The sequence below is a fragment of the Pantherophis guttatus genome, chromosome 2 (genome assembly GCF_059756535.1).
Source record: "Pantherophis guttatus breed Tessera chromosome 2, ASM5975653v1, whole genome shotgun sequence".
Classification (NCBI taxonomy): Eukaryota; Metazoa; Chordata; class Lepidosauria; order Squamata; family Colubridae; genus Pantherophis; species Pantherophis guttatus.
Window position 1 is genome coordinate 76,919,747 of NC_142064.1, and position 21,740 is coordinate 76,941,486.

General features: G+C 38.4%; 1 protein-coding gene across 4 annotated transcripts in view; it reads right to left on the reverse strand.

Annotated features, from left to right (window-relative positions):
* The window catches only part of FREM1 (FRAS1 related extracellular matrix 1), an 88,780-nt gene that overhangs the window by 61,162 nt on the left and 5,878 nt on the right, over positions 1-21,740 (reverse strand). For 3 of the 4 annotated variants that reach the window (XR_015732271.1, XR_004590029.3, XM_034410462.3), the window contains exons 2-9: positions 19,596-19,762; positions 18,937-19,398; positions 10,223-10,317; positions 9,627-9,928; positions 7,572-7,723; positions 5,985-6,308; positions 4,435-4,543; positions 3,145-3,276 (exon numbers count right to left, since the gene is read on the reverse strand). Coding sequence is in view for 2 of the 4 variants with exons in the window: in XM_034410462.3 (XP_034266353.2) it covers positions 3,145-3,276; positions 4,435-4,543; positions 5,985-6,308; positions 7,572-7,723; positions 9,627-9,928; positions 10,223-10,317; positions 18,937-19,158 (1,336 nt within the window). In the remaining 2 variants the exon portion in view is untranslated. The remainder of the gene's footprint in view (positions 1-3,144; positions 3,277-4,434; positions 4,544-5,984; positions 6,309-7,571; positions 7,724-9,626; positions 9,929-10,222; positions 10,318-18,936; positions 19,399-19,595; positions 19,763-21,740) is intronic. The other variant, XM_034410463.3, reaches the window with a different exon arrangement.

Consider the following 21,740-nt stretch of genomic DNA (forward strand, 5'->3'; position numbering starts at 1 on the left):
TCTCTATTTCCTCCCCCATCCCTCTTCTCCAGTGTGTCAGCGCTGAAGTCTCAAAATGGCCTCAGTCAGGCCAGCTTCAGAGCTGACAACTGAATTGCTTAGAACTCAGGGAATATGGAAGGACCCGTCTCTTATTTCTACAGAAGTGAAACTAGGGAAGCTTTCACATTTTGCTGATGATCAGTTTAAAATGTTTCAAGCAATACAAAAAAGGTACTAGGCTAGGGGATTGAACCTAGAAACTTTAGAATGCAAATGTAAAGCCCTTACATTAAAGCAGAGATATAATAGAGGTAGTCCTCGACTTACAACAGTTCATTTAGTGACTGTTCAAAGTTATAACAGCACTGAAAAAAGTAACTTATGACCATTTTTCACACTGATAGTTGCAGCATCCCCATGGTCATGTGATCAAAATTCAAATGCTTGGCAGCTAACTCATATTTATGACAGTTGCAGTATGTCGGAGTCGTGTGATCACTTTTTGAGACCTTCTGACAAAGCAAAGTCAATAAGGAAGCCAGTTTCACTTAACAACCATGTTATTAACTAAACAATTCCAGTCATTCACTTAGCTGTACATCTCCACCCCTGACCACCCCAACGATGCCCTTGAAGTGATGTCTCGCTGCCTGGAGGCCGTGCGGGTCTGGATGGGGAGGAACAGGCTCAGACTCAACCCTTCCAAGACTGAGTGGCTGTGGCTTCCGGCGTCCCGATATAGTCAGCAGGTGCCATCGCTGACTATTGGGGGTGAATCCCTGCCCCCCACAGAGAGGGCTCGCAATCTGGGTGTCTTTCATAAATTGTCATTCATATCCTGTCTCCTGGGTGTCCTCCTGGACGCACGGACGCACGGCTATCTTTAGAAGAGCATATGACAGCCGTGGCCAGGGGGGCCTTTTATCAGATTCGCCTGATTCGCCAGTTGCAGTCCTTTCTGGACCGGGACGCCTTGCGCATGGTCACTCATGCCCTTGTCACCTCCCGGCTGGACTATTGTAATGCTCTCTACAAGGGGCTCCCCTTGAAGAGCACTCGGAGGCTCCAGCTGGTCCAGAATGCGGCTGCGCGGGTGGTTATGGGCGCAACCCGTTGCACCCACGTGACACCCCTCCTGCGCGAGCTGCACTGGCTCCCAGTGGTCTTCTGGGTGCGATTCAAGGTGCTGGTTACCACCTTTAAAGCGCTCCATGGCATAGGACCCGGGTACCTTTGAGACCAACTTCTGCCACCAATAGCCTCCCACCGGCCAGTTCGCTCCCACAGAGAGGGCCTCCTCAGGGTGCCACCAGCCAAGTTATGTCGGCTGGCGACACCCAGGGGGAGGGCCTTCTCTGTGGGTGCCCCAGCCCTGTGGAATGAACTGCCCCCGGAAATACGTAAGATCTCCGACCTCCAGGTATTTCATTGCGCACTAAAGACCCTGTTGTTCCGCCAGGCTGGGCTATCACAATAACATTTTAAATTGGGTTTTAAATTTCTGGGTTTTTAAAATTTAGCCGAATTTATTTAATAATTTTAAACTATTTTAACTGATGTTGTTTTGTGTTTTTAATAGCTGTACACCGCCCTGAGTCCTTCGGGAGAAGGGCGGTATAGAAATAAAATTATTTATTTATTTATTTATTTATTTATTTATTTAACAATTGTGGTAAGAAAGGTTGTAAAATGAGGCAAAACTTACTTAAACAAATCTCATTTAAAAGCAGAATATGGTCGTAAGTCAACGACTACCTATATTGTCAATTTTAAGGATAGCTTTTTGATTTGTTGTCAAATGCTTTTCAACTAAATCAATATTGTATTACTTTTGAATTAATCTGAACTAACATCAAATTTAGACAATTCACTTTGCAATTTATCTCTGCACTATGTATGTTTTGTGTGTGTGTGTGTGTGTGTGTGTGTGTGTATTCTCCTATATACACACACAGGAACATACATACATTCAGAGAACCCTGCTTCTTCCCTCCGAACACACACCAACACCTTAGCCTTTTAGGCAAAATTTACTCCCCCACACCTTCCAATATACAAACAGCAACACTTTCCATTTCAGCTCATTCTCAGTGGACATTCTAACTATCACCCACTAGCAGAAGTTCAACAGGAAGTAGGAAATTGAGACAGAGAACTGAACTGAATTAAAATCTTACACTATGGAGCAAGAAAAAAAGTTCAACAAAAAAATAAATATAAGTGCAGAAAGGGACAAATAAAATTAAGGCAAGCCTTTTCTGATTTTTGCTCTTTATCCAATATAACTAATCACAATTTCTTGGGTTGGACTAGAACAGGGGTCTCCAACCTTGACAACTTTAAGACTTGTGGACTTCAATTCCCAGAATTCCTCAGCCAGCTTGCTGAGGAATTCTGCGAGGAATTCTGGGAGTTGAAGTCCACAAGTCTTAAAGTTGCCAAGGTTGGAGACCCCTGGACTAGAAGACCTCCAAAGTCCTTTCCAACTCTACTGTTCTGTTCTGTTCTGTTCTGTTCTGTTCTGTTCTGTTCTGTTCTGTTCTGTGCAAAACCATGGGGCAGAAGGAAAGTCTATTTTCAAAACTTCACATTTAGGAGGCTATACTAAATGCTGCACATTTTTGTGCACATTTTCCAATTTTGTTTCACCCAGCACATTCAGATCAGAGAGGGCACAGACACCACTCAGTTCAACTGGTGGAATATATAGCTGGCTGTATATTTATGAAACATCAGCAAACATTTGAAAACAGTTAACTGGTGGAAACAGGACAAAAAGTAGGAAAAGAAATAAACAACAGGCAAGAGATAAAAAAAGGAAGGGAGTTTAGTATGGATAACCTATATTATTTCAATCTTGCACCAAAAGTACAGAACTTTTCAAAATTGCTAGAAGCAGCCTTGTGGATAATTAGTGTGGACAACCCCACAGGAAGGGGCCTTTAGTTATTCCAGCTTTAACCCTTTTGTGTCCATAACGACAACAGAATAGAGATGGAAAATAGGACACAAGGTGATCCCTCCTCTGGTCCAGACCATGAAAGAAACATTTGGGTGAACAAGGATGATCCAAGGGGGAAAAAAATGTTTTTCATGTTGCAGGGGCTATGCTGAGAACCAAATTGCAATTACTGCAGTCAGACTTTAGAAGGGAGATGGTACCTCTTACAGTAAGCTGCCCATGTTGTAATCCATCCACAGGGACCAAGCGAACTCCGCTGATATCATCATTGTCTACAATCTGAAGCTGCTCCCATGTTATGGGGCGAGACTGACCTTCCAAGAGATCAAGACCTAAAAAAGACAAGAGAAACATTGAGACAGCCAGAGTTATTACACTAATATGCATTCAATGTGATAAATATTTCACATGAGAAAATAATAGGTACATGTGTATAGGCGTGTAACAAAAATGTAGGTTATATTTTTTTATAGGTCCTTAAAAAAAACATTTATAAACTACTCTTTGAAGAAACATTTCTCTGTTTTACATTCCACATCACCTGATTCCACTGTACTTTATTGCAGAACGAGGTATCCAACCTTGGCAACTCTAAGACCCCTGGACTTCAATTCCCAGAATTTGGCAAATTAGAACGCAGGGCTGCTGCAGTCTGGAACCTTAACCATTATACCAAAGTGGATCTTGGATTCTAATTGCATATCAGGAAAAATCTATTAACAAATAGCTTGATAATAAAATGAACTCCTCTGAGAGATTATTAGGTCCCTTTTATTGGATATCAGGCAAACGCTAGGCCAGACAATAACAGGAAGTAGGCCAATATGACACAGCTCCATTAAATGTAAATAGAAAGTTTCTCCCTCATAACTACTTCCTTCTTTTTGCTGCAATCCCTCATAACTATTTCCCTTCAACCTGCTGCCCCTCTAGCAAGAAAGGGTTGCTTTTCAACCCCCTTTGGGATTGCCCCAATGGGAGATTTTATGCTGATAGTGTGAAAAACGCTATTTTCAGGCCAGAAAATCTTGGACCAGCTTCAGTTCACTTCAATGGCCGTTGCCTACAAGATGGAGGATCCATTGTGAGGACATGCCCTTAGCAAATGGTCAACGGGGCACATTTGTCCCACGTTAAGTACCCTGTGCAAATGAATCCTTAGGCAGCCATCTGTTATGGATGATTTCCCATGCTAAGTAAGAAGTTACCTTGAACAATTTTTCAACTTTGTGACTGTATGATTTCTTAGGAACACATATTAACATAAAACGGCAATAAGACATTGTCCTGTAGATATTTTCACTCCATTGTATTCAGTGCTAATTCTTTGCTTGGGAACAATTTTTTTTCACTGCATATTTTACTACTTTACCCCAAAGCCAAGAGAGATTAGATCTGCTAGAAATCTCCATGGTTTATTTAATTTGATCTTGTAAGTGTTCTTTTGCATTTTAAATCAAAGATATTATGACATTAAAAAAAAATCTCACCCATGTTCCATGAAACCCTTGGTGCATTTGTGTCTGCTGTTCTCACAGAGATATAAAGAGTAATTGGCACACTTCTTTCAAAGTACAAATCATAAACTTCAAATTCCACCTATGAAATAAAACAGACACAAATGTTTTATTAAACATTATTTCCCACTCTGCAAAGTATAGTTCAGAATTTTATCCCCACAGCAGCTAATGGGATGTTATAGGAATTGTGTAGTCAAGACAAGAGCAAAATAATGTCATCCCATTCACCTTCCTGAAGAAAATATGGCTGTAGGCAAATGATTTTGATAATGGAGGCAATCTACAGCAATTATATTTAGTAGCAAGTAAGAGTATTTCCTCTATCAATTTCTCTAGTGTTTTTTTAAGATTACTAAAGTTGGTCATGGCTCATTATTGCTGAGCAGATCTGATTGTTGATTAGGTGTCAACTGTTAGTGACCGTATACATAAATCTGCTTCAAGATGAGAATAGATCTAACAACCACTAAATAATATTCTAGAAAGACATGATAATTTACAATCAATAACATTTATGACACCAATAATTTGGGACCAAATTCTTTCGGACAACAGCTTTCAGCATCTCATTTTGAATGGAAAAGAATCTTGTACTTTTATTTTCTTTCTACTAAATCAGCACAATGATTTAAGGTAGGGGTCTCCAAACTTGGCAACTTTAAGACTTGTGGACTTCAACTGGCTGGCGAATTCTGGGACTTGAAGTTCACAACTCTTAAAATTGCCAAGTTTGGAGACCTAGATTTAAGATTTCATGTGTAAGTTATTAATTTTAACTTCCACAGGAGGAAGCAGTGATTTTGTTGCAGACGCAGACACTGCTGAAGGCAAATAATATTTCTAGTTTATTGGTTAAAATCAGGAAAAAAAACACCTTACACTGACAGAATTGGTGCAAAAGACATGCATGATATTTATCTGATTTTTCATAATATGATTATTTAACATTTGTCAACTTGCAACTCTTAAAGGTCATCGGGAGCAAAAAATAATATGAAATGCTTTTTTTTGCCTCCTCGCTATCCAGAACAATGGTAAGGTAAAGGTTCCCCCATACATGTGTGCTAGTCGTTCCGAATCTAGGGGTGGTACTCATCTCCATTTCTAAGCCGAAGAGTCAGCGCTGTTCAAAGATGTCTCCATGGTCATGTGGCCGGCATGACTAAACACCAAAGGCGCACGGAACGCTGTTACCTTCCCACCAAAGGTGGTCTCTATTTTTCTGCTTGCATTTTTTACGTGCTTTCGAATTGCTAGGTTGGCAGAAGCTGGGACAAGTAATGGGAGCTCACTCCATTATGCGGCACTAGGGATTCAAACTGCTGAACAGCCGACCTTCTGATCAACAAGCTCAACATCTTAGCCACTGAGCCACTACGTCCCTTAGAACAACAGTACTAGACAGTGAAATCCTTATAGGATCCTTTTACTGTACATGATATACTATTTACTCAGGAGCAGGGAAGATTTCATATACAAAGGAAGATGCTACATTGAAGCATCAGCTTCCTTTCAATTACCTCATAGTTTCTTCTCTCTGTATGGCTGTTGTTTGGAGGTTGATATGCAATCAGCATGTTATCCAGGCTGGTCCAGGTGAAGGATGAGACAGATTTAGTGTGGTCTTGCAGGTGTGTAATGAAGCCTTCCTGGGGTGGTTGGGTGATATTAAAGACTAGCAAAGATTTGGGTGTTTCACTGTCTTCAGCATCCAATATGGCTGTAGATAGGGGAGTCAGGATGAATTGGTCTGCTTCTAAGATGAGCATGGCCATGAAGGCAGGTTGTGGGGGCTGGTTAGAAACCGCATTTTTTATCTGAACAGTAATCCAAGCATACTCAGACTGTGGAATAAAAAAGAAGCAAGTTAGATTCCTCCTTTGTGAGAGGAAAAAAATCTTCATATTCATAATACTTTTAATGTTAAATAATATAAATCATCTCCAGTTCTGACCATTGTTTATCCAGTGCATCAATATAATGTTTATTTAGAGCAGGTCAAACTGAAGGGAAACACTGAATATCAGCATTGCATTTAACACAGTAATATAACAAAGAAAGATAATTCTCACACAGTCATTGAAAAATAATATGATTAACAGATCTGACCATTACAGAAACAAAGAGACAGATGGAAACAGGACCACTGTAAGGAGATAATCAAGTATTCCATTATTTAAAAATAACCTTAAGAGGGTTTAAACATTGTTTCTATATTTAGGGCTTATTCTTTAGTTATGACTTTTTTAAAAAAAATATTATTAATATGCAGTTCTTGCATTTCTTACGAGCAGCTTACCTAATTGGTTTATTTCCATCTGTGGAATAAAAACTGACAATAGTAAAAGATAAACAAACGAACAACACACACTGATCTCCAGGAGATTTAAAAAACACATTTCCATGTTTTCATTGCTGAAAATGTACAGCTATAGAGAGAAGCTGTGTCCTAATAAACTCAGTTAATTGATGCCATATTTATATTTACTTTGCTATTTAAAAAGTGAGTGGCTAATGATGATGGTTCCATGATCCACATTAGGGGAAGAAGCTGCATAAGGGTCCACAGAGCCAAGAAAGGTACAAAGGGTTTAAATCTAAACTACTAACTCATCATCTTCGCTCTGATTAAAACTGAGTTTTTTTTCTTTCTTCACAAATTGGCTGATTATTCCAATCAGATGTTTCATGACAAAACTTTATAATTAGTACTGAATAATCTTATGTTCACTCATCTGGTCTCTTGCCTGTGCTCTACAGAACTATATGACAAGGAAAGAGAATTGCAGAGTGTAGAGAAATCGAAGAGGCTGTTGGACTGGACAGAAATATCCTTTTCTTAGTAAAACTTGTTGGGCTGGGTTCTGATATGGGAGAACAATTACTGTTATCTAACTCATAATATCGGCTAAGATCGAAACACATCCTATGATCATCACTTACAATTTTTTTTAGAGTAGCCAAAATCCAGGCCATTTGTGGAAGGACATCTAAGACTGCTTTATAATGTGAGAGTCAGAACCAACAAGGAGTCCTTTGCATTTGGATTTGATGTTAAGAGTCAGGTAAACCAGAACTGATTTTGGCCTTTCATCCAAGACATTTACCTTATACAAAATCTTGCTTCTGGTATCAGTGAGATCCAGCCTGATGGGAATGTAATCAATATTAGGTGAAGGAGGGTCCAAATGTTGGTATCTAAGTCCCATCAGAAGAAACTCATCACAGCTCACTCTGATATTCTGAACAGTCTTCAGGTCTGAAACACAAATCTTAATCAGACAGTTTAATCCAGCCTATGGTTCAAAATAAGTGTAAATAGGTCTGAGAAACAGAATCCAGGATTACTACATTATGAGCTCAGGGATACAGGTCTAAATCACAACACCAGCTTTTCTCATTTATCATTTATCCATGGGATATATCTCTCAACTGTTATCAGACACACTTCCAGGGCAGTTTTCATGGAACTCTTCCAATTTCTACAAACTTTGGCAAAACAAAGCTGGTCACAAGGTAAAAACAGCCATTTTCTATTCACATTTCATGTACATTGAGCATTTGTAGTTTCCATAATTATTAAATTATGGAATATATTATTATTCCATAATTATTAAATTATGGAAAATTATGGAGTATGGACCAAACCATACTCAAACCATATGTTATGTGATATGCAGATAAACTCTCCCTTTATACTGAGTTTGAAGTAAACTAGTAAAGTCCTGATCTGGGTAGTACACAGATTGAGAGGGTATGTAATCTTATTCTTTCTTAAACACTTTGTTTTTCAAATTCTTATTCAACCCATGTCCTAAAAATTCTACTTTTTTGTGTGTCAGTATATATCTAAATGATGTCGCTAGGAGAGGAATATTAGCTTTTCCTAATTCCCCTTGGTTCTCACAGTCTTCCTGCAAAGAAACAGACTTGGTCTAAGGAATTTTACTTTTAAAAAGAGAATAAACTGCATGCTCTCTAATTAATATAATGGTTGATTAAAGAAATGATATTAGAATAGCCTGCTCACTTGTAAAAACTTTAATAATGGACCTCTCTCTCCAAAAAAGATGGCCTAAAGCTCACAGCATTAACATTTAGGTGACAGGATATTTTAAAATTACCTGGCATTTGATATTTTAATTAAAAAACAACTCTTTCGTACCTTCTCAATCTATTATCAAAATAAATGTTATCAATGAGTAAATTACTTTTTCCTCTTACAGTTCTTTCACTCTGAGTGGACTTAAACTGAATAGTCCTTTTAAAGGAGGACCGCTTTGAAGAAAGGACTATCCTTGGACAGCGGAAAGTGGATATCAACAGCTCACAGCCCTAAAAATCCAGTTGTGTGATCTATTGCAGTGCCTATGATGGTTCCAGATTTCATTGGGTGCTGAAATGCTGGGTGAAGAGAAAGAAAAAGCCTTTCTCACTTCTAAAAGAAAAGAAACTGTTGGTAGCTGTGTATGAGAGGCAGGTTTCAGCAGGTTCTGACCAGTTCTGGAGAACCGGTAGCGGAAATTTTGAGTAGTTCAGAGAATCGGTAAATACCTCTGACTGGCCCCGCCCCCATCTATTCTCTGCATCCCAAGTCCCAGGTGATCGGGAGGAAATGGGGATTTTGCAGTAACCTTCCCCTGGATTGGGGAGGGAATGGAGATTTTACAGTATCCTTCCCCTGCCACGCCCACCAAGCCATGCCATGTCACGCCCACCAAACCACATCCACAGAACTGGTAGTAAAAAAAATTGAAACCCACCACTGCTGTGTATGTGTGAAGAGCTCTGTGTTTGAAAGACAAACTTGGTTTGACTGGATGGCAGGGTGGATAAAGTGTGTGTGTGTGTGTGTGTATGAGAAATATGTATCTGAGTATATGCATATGTATATAACATATGTAGCCATTTGCATGCTGGCTCTATCCCCACTGACGGGCTTTAGGAGGCTGCTATGAAAAACAGGGTGTACTTTTCCTAACAGTGAAGGTAATTTGAGCACTACAGTGACAGGGTTGTTATAGGGAAAGGACCTCCAAAGACCCAATCTGGCACTTAATGTGGCTTCTAGGGAAGCATTAAGCAGAGGCATAAACCAAGTTGGTCTCAATACTATGCAGTTAGTATTGAAATAATCAACATATTTTAAAAGCAGGACATACTGGTTGTATGGAAGGAACTCTGTGGCTGATCTCCTCTAGGTAATTCTTCTTTGTTTTCTCCAATAACAAGTTGCCCGTGGGCTGGCAGAAATGTCTCTAAAGAGTTCAAGCTTATAGTGCATTCCAAGTTTATCTTCCTGTTGTAGTCCAAAGTGATTATGTTCTTATTAATTATGTTAGACAGGCCATGAAATTCCGGGACCTCCAAAGCACTGGAGCGCATCTTGATAATATTACAATCTGGTTCAAGTATCTTTACAAGAAGAGTGATTGTTTCTGTGAAAGTTTCGGTTTCTGTAAATCTGCAAAGGGTAAGGAAACCATGCAATCAGAATTCAGGAAGCAATAGTAAAATACCTGTAGAAAAGGTGACATGTACCACAACTAATGATTGCTCAATAGTGACAACAGCCAACTAAAATGTTGACCAAATTATGAAAATAAATTAAATGAAAAACCTAGATTTGGTCTTTTTTGGAATGTAGAGGGAAAAATAGATTTCTTATGAACAATATTATTTTTTTTATTAACTCTACAAAAGGATAGATATATATTTCATATACCTTTGAATCATATGCTACTCAGGTGTTGCTTACCTATATAGCCTTAGCATGACAAAGTCTTCATTAAGAATTGGGCATCCGTTGTGAGTGTACTTGGCTTCATTGGGAAGAAAATGGCAGTCAAACACCTGTTACATAAAGAATATGTTTAAAGAAGGAACATGGTATTATAGACATTTCTCGTTTATCATTATGCATTCATATCTTGAGAAGGATGTATTACAATGTAGATGAGATTTTCACCTTTAAATCATGCATGATAAAGATAGGAACCTAACAATGTAATTGAAGTACAAAAACAGCCTGGTGGCGCGGCAGACTAAAGCACTGTTATTAACAGTTATTAACATCAGCTGCCTGCAATTACTGCAAGTTCAAATCTCACCAGGCTCAAGGTTGACTCAGCCTTCCATCCTTTCTAAGGTAGGTAAAATGAGGACCCAGATTGTGGGGGCAATAAGCTGACTTTGTATAAAAATATACAAAAGTATGAAGGCTATTGCTTAACGCATTGTAAGCAGCCCTGAGTCTCCGGAGAAGGGCGGCATATAAATTAAATTTTTTAAAAAATGAATACTGATTTTATTGTATTATTTAGAAAGTTGTAAAATTGAAACTTCAGTAACTGATCATTGTGGAAGGACTCTGTAGATTACTGCTTTTGCTTTGTCACAGAAGAAATTTTCTGCTGAATTCAGTTATTTCTCCTTCATGGTCAGATTATCCCAATCTAATTTGAAATCAGATATTTTAAAAATCACTTGTTCATGTTTTAGGAAAATCCATCAATTCTCTAGTAAGTTCCATGTTAGAGGCGAAAGACACATATTTTAAACTGTGAGGAAGAAAAGTGAGTGTGACTCCCACTGAATCTGTGAACATTTTTGAAGTAACTGTTTGTCCCCTTTATAATTTATAAATATCTTGAAGAACATAAGTTATCATTCCTTATGTCATAGTAGAGAACCATAACTCAGTGACTATGAATTCTAGTCCCATCTTAGCTACAGAGCCAGCTGGCTGACATTTGGCCAGTCACTTTCTCTCGGCCTTAGGAAGCAGGTAAATGGCAAACCCCTTCCAAAATCTTGCTAAGAATACTGTAGCAACAGCAGTCAAAACTGACTTGAAGGCAGCTCCTCCCAAAAGAGTAATCTTAAAGGGGTGAACTTTGAGTCCTCCAAAAACATGGATACTTGAGAAATAACATAATTACTGAAGCCAACATTTTACATATAAAATTCACTTACTGCTGCATGGTCTTTATGCTAAAGATATTTTTTATTTGTTGAACATTTTTCCTTTTGCTTATGGGGGTATTATAGTAGTAACAGATTTGCCGCCTCCTCCATGTTTTTATTTTAATGTTTAATTTATTTTGATTAATTACAAAGATTTTAGGTGACTTGCTTTTTATGCCATCATATCTTGTGTTTCAAAAATGCTCTGAAAGTCTCTGCTAATTATGTGGATGGTGGAGAAAAAGAATTTCACTCATTCAAATTCGGGACTCCCAAATGCCAGCAAAGTCACAAAACAACTGAAGGTTGATAAACGAATTCCTCTCTTACACTAGAAAAAATAAAAGTAGTCATCTTGACAATGATGAGGGAGAAAAAACAAAATGAAGGTTGAGAAAATCTAGGGTAAGCCTTTGAGTCCCCAAAATATTTTCTCTAAGCTTTTATAAACCAGGGGTCTCCAACTTTGGCAACTTTAAGCCTGGAGGACTTCAACTCCCAGAATTCCCCAGCCAGCAAATTCTGGGAGTTGAAGTTCGCTAGGCTTAAAGTTGCCAAGTTGGAGACCCCTGTTATAAACTACAGGTAGTCCTCGATTTACAACAGTTCATTTAGTAACAGTTCAAAGTTACAATGGCACTGAAAAAGGTGACTTATGACCATTTTTCACACTTACGACCATTGCATTATCCCCATGGTCATGTGATCAAAATTCAGACACTTAGCAAACTGACTCATATTTATGACGGTTGCAGTGCCCCAGGGTCATGTGATCACCTTTTCTGACCTTCTTACAAGCAAAGTCAATTCAGAAGCCAGATTCACTTAACAACCATGTTACAATATTTAACAACTGCAGGGATTCACTTAACAACTGTGGCACAAAAGGCATAAAATAGGGGAAAGTTCACTTAACAAATGTTTCGCTTAGCAATAAAAATTTTGGGACCAATTGTATAATATATTATACACACACACACATACAAGTATGACTCTCAAAACTTTTTGTGCCTAAGAAAAAAAAACCCTGAAGTTCCTAATCAAAATTAAAACTGAACTCTTCTTTACTACCAATTAAAGGTGCTCCAAAATTTTTCCTCCAACAAAACAAACTTTATCCTGCTCAATGGTAGAACCAGCCATTAACAATGCCTTTCCCCCTATGTGTGACACTCAGAAATAGATATGTGCCCTCAAGCTAATGCAGGAAATAATTGAAAGAAACCAGATGTGCACCTCACTCAGTATAAGCATACATTAGTTTTAGGTTTTTTTAAAAAAGCATATTAGAAGCTGGTGTGTGAAAATGATTTTAGATAGATGGGAAAAGATTAAAGGCAATTAAAGCCTCCTGTTTCAAACCACTCCTAGCTTTGAGAATGCAGTCTCTTCTAATGCAAAAAGATACATCTGTACAGCTTTTGCTTATCCATCAGAGAATAATAGTCATGATATTCATAAATTATATTCTTTTCCATAAGACATCATTGCTTCTTCCTCTTAATTGATAACAAGGGAGATAAATAATGAAAGCTTTCTTCTCAACAGGACTGTTACCCAAAACAGACAGCAATTATAAAATAGACGCAATCTGCTTTGTTAAAAAGAAACATCTGTTTTATGCTACCTAATATGTTTTCCTTTTATACAAACAGGCATCCATAATTGTCTATATATTTAACAAGTAAAACAAAGGAGAGCTAAATCTTTTCTTAATTAATGTCTGCCTGTGCTTTTATTTCCACTTCAACTACTTTTCAATTACAATATGTAATTAAATCCCTAGCACATTACTCACTTTAATGACAGAAGCGAGATCATAGGAAAGGCTCTTCTACAATGAAGCTTTTGCTGGTTAAAATAACAATTTCTAGCATTGCCTTCACCGGCCTGATGCCCACCAGATGTGTTCAGTTTCAATTCTCGTTGAATCACATTCATTCAATATTATTGGAGGTCATCCAAAATATAAGGTGACCAGACGTCCCGCTTTTGGCGGGACAGTCCCGATTTTTAGCAATTTGTCCCGCATCCCGCGGCGTTTCAAAAAAGTCCCGATTTTTCATTCTGCCTCTTGAGTCCCGCTGCCTCTTGAGCCCCAGCTGATGGCTAGAGGGAAAAAAAAACCTGTGTAAACTCTTGCCAGGGCTTCAAAGGGCCGCCCTACAGGCAATCAGTGTAAAGAGTTCCTGAAGCAGTTTTTTTTCCCCCTAGCTAAGCTGCAGAAACGAAACCGAAACCAGGATCTTTGGTGCAACGTGACAAAATGAGGCAGAGAGAGATTTATTTTTATTTTTATTTTTCCTCCCCAAAAAAGGTAGGTGAAAAACTGCAAACAATGGGAAATTTAGGAGGAGAGTTCAAGATTTTAAAACACAAAAGAAAAAAAAAGCTGTATTTAACTAGGGAATTGTAATAATTGAGATACTATTAATTGTATATTGTCTTGAAAGCAGAAATGGTTAAGTTGTGGTTCAGAGGAATATATGGGGGAAATTATTTGGTTTATTATTATTGGTAAATATAATTAATTGATTTGTAAGAAATTGGATTGCATGGAAATAATTGGAATATTCATGTTCATATTGATTAATATACAAAAAAGATAGTTTTATAACTAATTGATTTATATTAAAATGTTGAATTTGTATTAAACAACTGTATTACATAATTAACCAATGTGAGGATGGATATAAAAATAGATGACAATGGGAAGGGGTATAATATAGAATAGAAGGGAAAAATTGAATTTGATTAAGATTAGAGATGAGGATGAAGGGTAATATTGTTTTTTTTTAAAAATAGATGAGGAATAAATATGGCAAAAAGGAAATATAGAAATTGTAAATTTAATTGAAATGACTAAACGCTGTTTAAATTTGTGAACCAGCCAAATATTCTGTTCAAAGAAAATACATTGTATGTTTGTATATGTGTTTCTAATTATTGCTATTTATTCATATTTGTTCTCTTTTATTCTTTAAAGTTTAACAATTCATTCTTTATCTTAATATCTTTATATTTGCTTGGGGTTGGCTTTCTTCCCTTTCATCTTTTTTATTGTACAGCAATCTTTCTCCTCAAACCTACCACCTCTCTCTTTTCTTTCCTTCTTACTTTCTCTTCCCCCCACCCTCTTTTTCTCCTCCCTACTTCCTCTTCCTTTCTCCTTCTCCTCCTCTCTTCCTCCCTCTCTTACCCTCACTCCTACTCTAATTTCCATTCCTTCATCCCTCTCTATTGCTGTATCCTTTAATGCATATGGACTACTCAGAGGGCTGAAAAAGTTATTTTTGACTGGTCCTCACACTTTTGACCAGTCCTCGAACTTATGACTGTCCTCACATTTTACATTTTTGCCCTATCTTGTCATCATGGTGAAGAGAAGCAGTTGTGAAATGAGTGACATGGTTGTTAAGAATGCTGCATGGGCATAAATGTGAGGATGGTCATAAGTGTGAGGACCAGTCAAAAGTGCGAGGACCTGTCAGAAATGACTTTTTTCAGCCCTCTGGTTAGTCCTTTTGTGCATATGGACTACTCGGAGGGCTGAAAAAGTTATTTTTGACTGGTCCTCACACTTTTGACCAGTCCTCGAACTTATGACTGTCCTCACATTTTTCATTTTTGCCCTATCTTGTCACCATGGTGAAGAGAAGCAGTTGTGAAATGAGTGACATGGTTGTTAAGAATGCTGCACGGGCATAAATGTGAGGATGGTCATAAGTGTGAGGACCAGTCAAAAGTGTGAGGACCTGTCAGAAATGACTTTTCACCCCTCTGAGTAGTCCCTATACACATAGCCATGGCCACCCGGTCACATGACCAGCTAGCCACACCCACCCAGTCACACGGCCTCCAAGCCACGCCCACACAATAAGCCACGCCCACAATGGTGTCCTTCTTAACCAATGTTAAAATCTGTTCACCTTACCCTATACACATAGCCATGGCCACCCGGTCACATGACCAGCTAGCCATGCCCACCCAGTCACATGACCAGCTAGCCACGCCCACAAAATAAGCCACACCCACAATGTCCCTCTTTACCAATGTTAAAATCTGGTCACCTTACCAAAATAGTCAGTGTTTAGTACATTCAAAAACCAAGTGCTACTTTGGCTTTATCTAAGACCATGTATAACAGCAGCCAGCATTGTTGGTGTTGATAAGCATTGCCACTTGGCAGGAAGTCATAGGACAAGACCTGATTGGTGAATGATGAATCAGTGGGCAGGAACAGAATTTGGGTGCCATAGAAGAGGAGTTTGTTGGTGAGGGCAACAGGCCAATTAAAGGTAGGAAACCAGTTGACCTCCATTAAACTGTGGTGCTAGCCTTGCTTCAAGAATACTATCGTTAAGAGCTTCTTTCTAAAACAAGAACCCCATAGGACCGTGATGGCGAACCTATGGCACGCATGCCATAGGTGGCACGCGGAGCCATATCAATGGGCACCTGAGCGTTGCCCTAGCTCAGCTGTGCACGCCAGCCAGCTGATTTTCAGGCCCTCAGGCCCACAGGAAGTCAGGAAACAGCCTGTTTCCGGCCTCCGGAGAGCCTCCGGGGGTGGGGGTGAAGGCCATTTTCACCCTCCCCGGACTCCAAGAAAGCCTCTGAAGCCTGAGGGGGGCGAAAAATGGGCCTTCCGGTCCCACTGTGCCATCACGTGTCAAAAATGGGGGTCACGCGGGAGGGGTCACATGCGCATGCACGGGGGGAGCATTGAATTATGGGTGTGGGCACGCGTGCACGTGATCCCCCCACGCTCCCCCCGTTTTTGGCACTCGACGGCAAAAAGGTTAGCCATCACTGCCATAGGATTTTCTATTTAAAAAAGATTTGTCTGTCAAACTTATAAATCTTGCTTTACATGCAATCCCATGTGACATGAAGACAACTAGAATGTTAGAGATAAACAAATATTAACTTTCCTGGTTGACATCTGCTTCCAAAAACTTAGTGGGAAAGGTATTAATATCTAAGTCTGCTTACACACACACTCACACAGACACAGACACAGAGAAAAAGAGAGCGAGGGAGGGAGGGAGGGGGAGAGAGAGAGAAGTCTGTTTTATCCTGGACTCATATTTAATGTAACATTTATTTGCATTACAGCATGAAAGACAGTGCAGCTATAAAATATTATACCCAAAGAGATCCAGTGGGGCCTTTCTTCTTCAAATTATGTCATGTCAGAGGGCTTCTTTTTTAAATTAACTGGTTTTAGGGTAAGACTTTTTCTTATATAAATAAATGTAATTATATGATATTGCTTGATTTTAATGGTTATATACAAATGTTGTCATTGTGATATGTTTTTGAGTTGGCCTGGGAAAATTAAAATCTCAAAATCAAAATATAAATAACTGAAACATACATACCGGCAGTCCTTGACTTACGACCACAATAGAGCCCAAAGTTTCTGTTGCTAAGTGAAATAGTTGCTAAGTGACTTTTGCCCCATTTTATGAGTTTTCTTGCCACAGTTGTTAAATGAATCATTGCTGTTGTTAATAACACAGTTGTTAAATGACTCTGGCTGCCCCATTGACTTTGCTTGTCAGAAAGTCACAAAAGGCGATCACACAACCCTGGGACATTGCAACCATCATAAATATGAGCCACTTGCCAAACATCTGAATTTTGATCATGTGACCATGGGAATGCTGCAATGGTTGTTTGTTTTTTTTCAGTGCCATTGTAACTTCAAACAGTCACTAAACACATGATTGTAAGTCAAGGACTACCTGTATTCAGACACAGACTTCTCGGTAAGGAAAGTGTGACCTTAACAATGGCAATAGCTAGGCAAATGTAAATAAGAGCACATGATGATTCCCCAAATATGTATTTTTCCTTTTCAATTCAGCGCATGGTCCATGTATTTTTTTAACCATGTCAAACATGCAACAAACAATAATCTGGATGACTCATTGAGAACTACAATAATGCCTCTTTATATAGCGACAGCTGCTAGATGGAGCAACTCTATGAGGGAGATGGGCGATTAAGAAGTTTCACACACACACACACACACACACACATCAAATTTGTCCAATAGATATGAGCAAGGTGCAATAATGAACAATCAGCTATAAAAACAGATAACAATGCATATATGCACATAGATCCACTCACAGCAGGACAGGATTGTATGGACAGGATTGGATATGGAAGCAAGTGAATGGATGTCATCCTGCTAGGTGCCATTATTTATTAAACATGAAGTTTGTGAATAAGGGATATGCTTCTGGTTTAAATCAAATTAAATTCCTCAAAGCAATTCATTGTAAGTTGTTAAGAAAACGCATTGGATCTATGCTAGAGTTTTTGAATTGTTGCTCAGGGGTCACATTACAATGAGTACAACTCAATACTTACTATGCTTGCATCTTGAGCATGTAGCAGTTTGTGTGTTTGTGGTAAGTACAGAAGAAATAAATGCTGGAAGATCACAAAAGGCCACATGTGATTTAAATTTATAGCACTGTGGCCCAGTGTGTTTGCTTTCCTGTATAACCCTTGTACAATTTGTTTGTTTTAATAGCATGCGGTCCCCTGAAAATCCTTTTCCTTCCCTCCATTGGTGTTCTGAGAAGAGCATTTGAATAAACGTGGGACTCTTTCTAAAGTTTGCAAAACAGTTTAATTTGGAAGTGATGGAAGTGACATCATAGAATTCAGATAGCTCTGAATTTAGTCTCAGTTCTGAATTCCATGGAGCTTTTGTATGCAATCGAGGTGTTGAGATCTCCACAACCTTCCTCCCCAAATCCCAACCTTCTTTTACTATAAAGTGCTGAGCACATTGTAAGCTGCCCTGAGTCTCTGGAGAAGGGCGGCATATAAATCAAATTAAAAAAAAAAGTGCCGGAGGTGGGGTGAAGGAGAGGGAGGGAGGGAGGGAGAGAGAATGAAAATTTGATTCAATGATCAATACATCTGCCCCCAAACCTGAGTGACTGCAAATACCATCAGACTGTCTCCCCCAAACCCCACACTGATTTGTATTAAAGTGGCAATAACTCTTCATAATATTCTCCCATTCCTGAAAATGTCCTCTCATAGGGATAAATGTAACATGCATTTGTATTTTTCCCATGTTAGGTGACAGGAGAAGGAATTTCTGCTTTGTCTCAATCTCATGTTGGATCCATACATGAAATTGGATGGTGTTATATCTGGAATGCCCAAAGATCATATTGGACATCTCTAGAGCTTGAAACTTATCTCATCATTTCCTAGGCAACATCTCTTCCTCTTGTTCCCCAAGATCATCCATACATTCTATTATGTAAGTAGAACGTCTTTTTAGATTAATAGTTGTTTTACTGGATGGCTATCATTCTCAAGTTTTTATGCACTTTTCATTAGCCATAAAATATTGTTCCCAAACAGAAACTCAGATAGAGCTCAGCACTCCACCTTGTCAGATAACAGCAGCTTTAAATAACTTCATCTCATCAAATAATTGCTACACAATTACAGTTGAAATCCACGTACCTGTGGAGTCATCTTCCCAACTCTCTGGGAGATTGGCTCATTCATTACCACTTCTATTTTACATGTATCCTTCTCTCTGGGGATGGAAAACTGCAACTCATTTGGTGACAGGAAGACAGATTGACCTCTCATCACTTTTAGTCCCTGGTTGATGCTGACAAAGGTGGAACAGGTGGTTTTCAGATTCAGTGCAAAGAGCAACAGAACCCAAATGTTTTTCATCGTGTTTCCAAAGAAAAAGCACCTCGTGCAATGAGATGTTTTCTTAATCCTTTCCAAAAACTAAACAACACAAAAACTTTAACACTTAGTCAATGGTTCCAGGTTACACCGTCTGGTATGTTTTTTTATTAAGGATATGTCCTGCATAACAAAACCAGGAGATCTTTGAAAGTATCCTCAGGTTAATAAATATATGGATCAATTCCAACCGTCAGAATGGTGAACATATTTTTCCAAAATCTAGATGGAAAGAGAAACAAATGCACACATAATGGGATGAGTATTTTCTGAAAGTGTTAAATATTGTTTTATTTATATACAGTAGAACCTTTATTATTTTTATAATTCAATGTGGTGAACCTACCTAATACTCCTTTCTCCTTTAATCTTTTGAATCAACTTTTCAATGTAATGCCAAGATTATTTTAATGTTATACCTGTTATTTATTAAATCTCAGCATGGATGGGCGGACGGACAGGCAGATGATAAACTCCAGGAATACTTCAATATGTTTAAAGAGTAGCATGATGATCAGTAAAACTTTTCATCATTGAATGCTGATTAAATTTGGTCATGTCTGTGAGATCACATATCTTCAGAAATCTGTGGAAAGCTTTCATAATCAGTATAGAAACAACTGAGATACAAGTCAACATACAAATAAAAATTATGCAAGGACATACAGTACCTGGAAAGTACTTATGATATGATATAGAATATAATAATATTTAAAGCTCTTTATGGCATGGGTCCAGGGTATCTGAAGAGCTGTATCGCCCCAATGGGCCTAGCCTGCCCCATCACCTCCAGTGGAGGGGGCTTACTTCAAACTCCATCTGCTATGGAATTCTGACTGGCAGAGCTGAGGAGAAGAGCCTCATCCAACATGAGATCTGATCCCATCCTCCTGGCCTTCCAGAGGAGCCCAAAAACCTGTTTTTGCCAGGTGACTTGAGAGTCTGATAGCATGCTCCTTGCTGGAGATGGTTGATGGGATAAGAACATATCACCCTCATGTGATCCATTCCCTTAGTCTTAGCTCTTATATAACTTCTTATAACGGTTTCTAAATTTATCTTTTTTATCATTTGTAAGCAACCCAGAATCGCCTTATCGGTGAGATGGGCAACATATAAATTTAATAAAATTTAATTGTTAAATAAACAAATAAAAATATGAAAGCTCTCTGACCCCTGTCTTTCATTTCATACCATTTTAAGAAACAACCTTTTTCTAGTATAATGATTTAGAGTAGAGTTTTAGAGGAGCACAGCAAATACTTCTAGCATATCTCTGCTTGTTTTATATTCAGTGTTTCTCAACCTTGGCAACCTGAAGAAGTGTGGACTTCAACTCCCAGAATTTCCCAGCCAGGAAGGCTGGTTGGAGAATTCTGGGAGTTGAAGTCCACACATCTTCAAGTTGCCAAGTTTGAGAAATAGTAATCTAGATGATGGGCTGGAGCAGTGTTTTAATTAATTTAAGGTTTGCCACCAAACATAGAACCTTAGCTCTATAGAAAATGCCTGTGTCGTACTTATATAAGGTACATGAGATACAAAAGTTATGCCAACTTTTGTATCTTATGTACCTCATGTCCTGCTAGCTATATAAGATGAATGAATGAATGAATGAATGAATGAATGAATGAATGAATTGCAGTGAACGCTTCCTAAGCCTAACCAATGTCAACCCATCCAATGAGAAAGGCCTTACAGTAGGGGGGGAGTCAAGATGGGGGCCACAACGGTGTGATTGAAACTCCATTTGTTTGTTTTTTAATGTACCTTACACCAAATGTACCGTATATAAAAAACAGGCAGAGCTTTGATCACAAAGCAGTGTGGTTGCCATCTTGATGTTTCCTACAGACTCCTGTCTCACTACAAAACATATGAAAGCATTTAATGATGTCTGTCATTCACCCAGTTGTTTGCCATTACAGAGGTGAAAAGATATGTCAATAGGTAGTCATCAAGTGATGGGTTTTATAGCTTTTATAGGCATCACTCTTTTACAGGTGGATGGAGCAATTGTCTCCCCACGATAACCACAGGAGTAAGGCACTGTCTATCCCAAATTATTAAAAATGTATAAAACTAATGCAGAAAACAATCATGATATTGATTTATTATATTTATCTGTGGCAACTGACTCTCATATTTAGGCCTTTCCTGTCCAGAAGTAGTGAATTTGGATATGTAAATCAATTTTGAATTAATATTTTCAAGAAATATATTTTGTGTATTGAACCAAGGATGGGAAATGGATTTATCTTTAAGTCTGTAGCAAAAATAAGTAGTGTATTTTTCATGAATTTCATCATTATATAATTAAAAGACAGCCCAAGGCTTTTAAAAAAGATTTGATAATTGAGGTAGATCCTTTTCAGAAGCCTTGGGATATCTTTTAATTATATAATGATGAGGAGCCAAAATACTCTGATGGCACACAGATGTTTTATATTCAGTTAAAACAGAGTCCTTTTTCATTGCAAGAAAAAAAACAAACTCCACATAGCATCTTATAAAACCATGAATTGGCAACTGGGCATTACTTAAATTTTGTGTTCAGTTTCATG